The 5,586-nt window shown below is 50.3% G+C and overlaps 1 protein-coding gene across 1 annotated transcript; it reads left to right on the top strand.

Moving 5' to 3' along the window:
- Positions 1 to 1,968: 1,968 nt before the first annotated feature.
- coq10a (coenzyme Q10A) lies at positions 1,969 to 5,539 on the top strand. The gene is made up of 5 exons (XM_080014813.1): positions 1,969 to 2,540; positions 3,290 to 3,439; positions 4,155 to 4,347; positions 4,444 to 4,545; positions 4,643 to 5,539. The coding sequence occupies exons 1-5, from the start codon at positions 2,404 to 2,406 to the stop codon at positions 4,808 to 4,810; spliced, it is 750 nt and encodes a 249-aa protein (XP_079870939.1). The 5' UTR covers positions 1,969 to 2,403; the 3' UTR covers positions 4,811 to 5,539.
- Positions 5,540 to 5,586: the final 47 nt, after the last annotated feature.

Here is a 5,586-nt window from a genome sequence, read left to right as displayed (position 1 = left end):
AGCGGAGTGACGTGGGGGGAACCTCGGTTCGGTTGAGCGGGTTGGAGCAGCGATGTGGGCGGAGCAGGAGAGCTGGTTGTCCAGAACTGACCCCGAGGCTCTCTCGGCAGCGTGAGATGGAGATCCCTTGACGTTCTCGGACCCCAGTCTTCCCCGGGGAGAAGGGGGAGCTCCGTCGTGTCGAGGCCGAAGCTTCAGGTGGTGCCCGGACATCCACGTGTGAATGTCTCGAAGACACGCAGAGATCCCCCCCCCCCCCCCCCCAAAAAAAAGGAACGCTGGAGTTGAGGGACAGCGCCGAGTGTCTTATATCGCTCATTTGCCTCAAAAAAACCCAAACTTAAACAAGCGAATATTAGATCTTCCATTTGTGCCGCTTGGAAGGGAATTGAGATTCTTCATGCATCTCTGTCACCTCTGCACCAAAAAAAAAACCCAAACATTAACGCTCGCCAACATCTGGCTTTTGTCTTTAGCGGGAAAGGTTACCATCGCCATGCATACCCGGGACAAATGATTCTGCAGTGGTCACGGGTACTGATTGGCTCCGGAGCAGCAGCGACGGAAACATGACGCCCGGGGGGCCACGTTCATTTTCGCCCGGTTTCCGGACGTTGGGCGCGTCAAGAGACACGAATCAATTCATATCGGATGTAGAATCCGAAACCTCAATCGCGAGTTTCGATTTTTTTGACCGGGCATTTTACTCCATGCTGCTTCTACAGTTTTGTTTTTTTTAAGCATTTGGGGTTTTAAAAACGGTATTTGAAGTTCTCCAGAGGGCGTGGCCAAAGAGTACATCGGTGCAGCGTCCGTTCAAAACGAGCTTGTAGGGGGAGCACACGCGCTCCTTCCAACGGGGGGCGGAAAAAAAACAACACAAGTCACACTTCTGGGTAAACTCCCTGCTTGCTTGTTTATTCGGTGTTGATTCATATTACACGTGTCCACATTACACAGAATTCAACACTGCACGTCCCAGCAATACATAGATAGACGGACAGACAGACTGACGGACAGACAGATAGATAGATAGACGCATTTGTGTTGCCCTAGTATGAAATGCGCTTTATAATTAAAGTGTGACTTGACAGACAGGCAGACAGACAGACAGACAGACAGACAGACAGACAGACAGACAGATAGACAGACAGACAGACAGACAGATAGATAGACAGATAGACAGATAGATAGATGGACAGATAGATAGATAGATAGATAGATAGATAGATAGATAGATAGATAGATAGATAGATAGATAGATAGATAGATAGATAGATAGATAGATAGATAGACAGACAGACAGATAGATAGACGCATTGTGTTGCCCTAGTATGAAATGCGCTTTATAATTAAAGTGTGACTTGACAGACAGGCAGACAGGCAGACAGACAGACAGACAGACAGACAGACAGACAGACAGACAGACAGACAGACCGATAGATAGATAGATAGATAGATAGATAGATACACAGACAGACAGATAGATAGACGCATTGTGTTGCCCTAGTATGAAATGCGCTTTATAATTAAAGTGTGACTTGAGAGACAGACAGACAGACAGACAGACAGACAGATAGATAGATAGATAGATAGATAGATAGATAGATAGATAGATAGATAGATAGATAGACAGACAGACAGACAGACAGACAGACAGACAGACAGATAGACGCATTTGTGTTGCCCTAGTATGAAATGCGCTTTATAATTAAAGTGTGACTTGAGAGACAGACAGACAGACAGACAGACAGACAGACAGACAGAGATAGATAGATAGATAGATAGATAGATAGATAGATAGATAGATAGATAGATAGATAGATAGATGGACAGACAGACAGACAGACAGGCAGGCATAGTCCACGGTCTGCCATCCATACCACCAGGGAGCGGTACTGCTCCCACACCGGCGGTTCGCCAACATAAACAAACGGGGGAGCTGAAGAGGCTCAGTCCGCTCAGTGCGGAAGGTCGAGCTACTTAAAGTCACCCGAGACACAAGGGAATGTGATTTTTACGCATTTCTGGAAACTTCGGGAGCTCACGCCATGTGGACGTACACGCGTAGTTATTAACAGAGGACATTATTATTCGGAGTCGTTATAAAAGCGAAGCTAGCTAGCGGCTAACCCTTAGCTACCGTCAGTAGCTCGAGTTGGTACGCCGGGTGTCAGTGGCTCCGAAGAGGGGGTTCGGTGGGGTAACTGGGTGAGGGCTTGGATGTCCTGTAACTCACGCTAGTTAACTTACCAGGTGAACTGTAGGCCTACATTCGCTCAGTTCCCGAAAACCCCCGATGACCTGGACCAGACCGAACGGGTGATCGATCCTGACGAACCCTGTTCCGCGGACTCCTGTTGCCGAGCCGACCCGACTCCCCCGCACCGATCGGCCGCCTTCATGGCGGTGTCGGCTGGATTCAGGAGGCTACCCATGGGTGTGCGAACGATGAGTGAGTTTCTGGAGATCGCCGCCGTCGGCTCGGCCCGGTCTTGCCGCACGGCGGGCTCCAGAGAGGGACTGCGGCAGAACATCAGGTAGGACGGACGGACGGGCGGTCGTAGTGTGCGATTAGTTGCGATTGACGATGTAATCGACTCATCTATACACACACCTCACGGAGAAGAGACACCTGTAACGTAAAAAAAAAAAAATCTGTGCAGACTGTTAACATGTCCCAAATTCAACTCATCCAATTTTACACAATTTCTCATTTTATCTGATGCCTCCGACTTTGTCTTTACATCCCATGACCTTTGAATGGAAACGTCTGCTCATGGGATCCAACGATTATGTAACGATTGTGACCGGGCTCACACACGGACCGAGTTCTCAAATGAAGTAGGAATAAGTTGCTTTAGTTGTTGTCTTCTTGGTTGGGAAGCGGATCGTTTGTCTGCTTGTCAGACATTCAATTGCGTTATTTTATTTCCAGATTGGTAGATCTTTTCTTAAACCACCATTTACACATTATGATGCCCACTTGATAGCCACTACTTTTATTTAGGGGTGTAGAAAGCCGAATTGTGTATGACATGAACTATATTATCCAGAGAGACCTAACTTGGAACGTTCTGGCGTGCCAAAAAAACAAAAACAAAACAACAACAAAAAACCACCCAAAACAAAGTACAACAGGGAGCTTCCATTCTCTACCAGATGAGCGTGTTGTCCGTCCCCCGATGACTTGGGCGCGGTGGAGCCAGAATGCCACGGAGCGTTCTCTGTCCGCCTCGTGCCGGAGCGGTTGATCCGGAGCGTCCTTTTTTTTTTTTTAAACTTTCAGACACCTGTCCTCGTGCGGCATTCTGATGACCAGAGCTCCCGGAGCGCTTCGCCTTCGAGAGCCCGGCACGATGGCGGCCCTCCCCCAGAGCAGGAGCTTCATCAGCCTGACCAACAAGAGGAAGGAGTACTCGGAGCGTAGGATCCTCGGGTAAAAAAAAAAACACAAAACAAAAGAAAAGGCAGCAGCCTCCCGTTCCGTCGTACAGGTTCCGGGGGCCCGGCGATGAGCGCCGGCTCCCTGGTGCCCTGCTCACGTTGTCCTTCTCTGACCTAAGGTCGTTTGGTTCCCGTCCCGTTACGTAGGGCGGGGTGATATCTCAATACAATCGGGATAGTGTGATATTGACACTCGGTATCGTTTAGGATTTTATCCGTGAAATCGCAAAGGTGCATGTTTCCCAATTTGTCAGTATCGCTCAGGCCCCGCTGTGTATGTGTTCAGTGATGCTCGCCTAGAGGGATTATAAATGAAGAATTGTTTTATGAAACGTTTTAACATTTACCCGCTGATGTCAACTATATTACTCGTGCTAGTAACTAGTTATTATACAGATTGAAACCCTATCTTGAGCGTGGTGCTGGATTTGCCGTGCGGTGTATTTACCTGACATTGAAACTATTTCTTCACTACTGTATTATTAAATACACAATACAGAATACATACACACAGAATAAAATGGAAGGTTTCTGTAACTTAGGCTTGTGGATTCTACCGGCACCAGGCCACGGTGTAAGACTCTCTAAACTGGCCCGGCGGGTTGCAGGCGATACGGTCGGGCCCGGTGGTTCCGCTGCGTGCGTGGAGCCCAGCGGGTGCAGCCACTCCCATTCGGATTGTTTCCCGGCTTGTGTGGCGTTCTCAGGTACTCCATGCAGGAGATGTACGACGTGGTGGCCAATGTGGACGACTACAAGCACTTTGTGCCCTGGTGTAAAAAGTCCCAGACCATGGTGAAGAGAGCGGGCCACTCCAAGGCTCACCTGGAGGTGGGATTTCCTCCCATCGTCGAGCGCTACACGTCCATGATCACCAGCGTCCGGCCCCATCTCGTCAAGGTCGGTGCCGGAAGCCTCCACGTGTTTCCCCGGGTGACGTTCGGCCTCTTTGAGTTATTTATCCATAAACACAGTTGCTCGTTTGTGTTGTTTCAGGCCGTCTGCACGGACGGGAAGCTTTTCAATCACTTGGAAACGATATGGCGCTTCAGTCCCGGCATCCCCGGCTATCCTCGAACCTGCACTGTAGACTTTTCCGTGAGTAGCGGTATCCCCCGCCTGTGTTTTTGTAATTTTATTTTATCTTTTAATATTTCGGAGGGGGATTCACGTTGTCCCGTCTCACCCGGCGCAGATCTCCTTCGAGTTCCGCTCGCTGCTGCACTCCCAGCTGGCCACCGTGTTCTTCGACGAGGTGGTGAAGCAGAACGTGGCGGCCTTCGAGCGGCGGGCCGGCAAGCTCTACGGCCCGGAGACGCGCATCCCGCGGGAGCTGATGTTCCACGAGGTGCACCAGACGTGATGCCGGCCGGCCGTCCATCCGCCCGCGTGTCCCTCCGCCAGCCTTAACGCCGCTCTGACCCCCACACCGCCCCCCCTCCACCCACCGTACCTGCATGACTCCCCCTCTCGGTGCTTCGCGCACAGACTTGGAGACGCTCTAAGCCGTCTGCGTGGATCGTTCTGCTTATTCAGCATTAGTCGCTTGTCGGGTCGTCCCTCTTTCCGTCTGCGCGTCCTCTCCCCCCCTCACAGCGCCGGCGGCAGAAACAGTGACCGTTATTCGACGGTGAACGACGGCACGTCAGTGGTAAACCAAAGGTCCTTTGGCGGTAATTCTCGGAGCTCCTCGGAGGTTGAGTCTTGCGTTGTTAATATTATGGATTTGTGTCGGGCCGCGGACGGGGAACGCCCCGGCGCGGGACTGGGGTGTTGCCCCGTCGCGCCCCACCCCGCGATGTGGTTTTCAGGTCTCCTACCACAACATCACTGTCACCTTAGTTAAAAAAGAAAAAAGAAAAAATATTTTTATGCCCTTTTATTGATCGGAATACATTTTTAATGTACAGTGAGGTCATTGCCCTGGATGGAAGCCGACTGCTAACTTCTTTAATTTTATCCGACGGTGATGCTGAATCGACACAGTGGCAGTTATGTGATTTCAGTTTGAGTTGAAAATGATTTGTGCCATGCTTGTATAAATGCACGTCCTCTCTCTCTCTCTCTCTCTCTCTCTCTCTCTCTCTCTCTCTCTCTCTCTCTCTCTCTCTCTCTCTCTCTCTCTCTCTCTCTCTCTCT

Source organism: Zeus faber (assembly GCF_960531495.2).
Source record: "Zeus faber genome assembly, chromosome: 15".
Classification (NCBI taxonomy): domain Eukaryota; kingdom Metazoa; phylum Chordata; class Actinopteri; order Zeiformes; family Zeidae; genus Zeus; species Zeus faber.
Note: the sequence above shows the minus strand (reverse complement) of the source record. Positions and strands in the feature narration are given on the sequence as shown.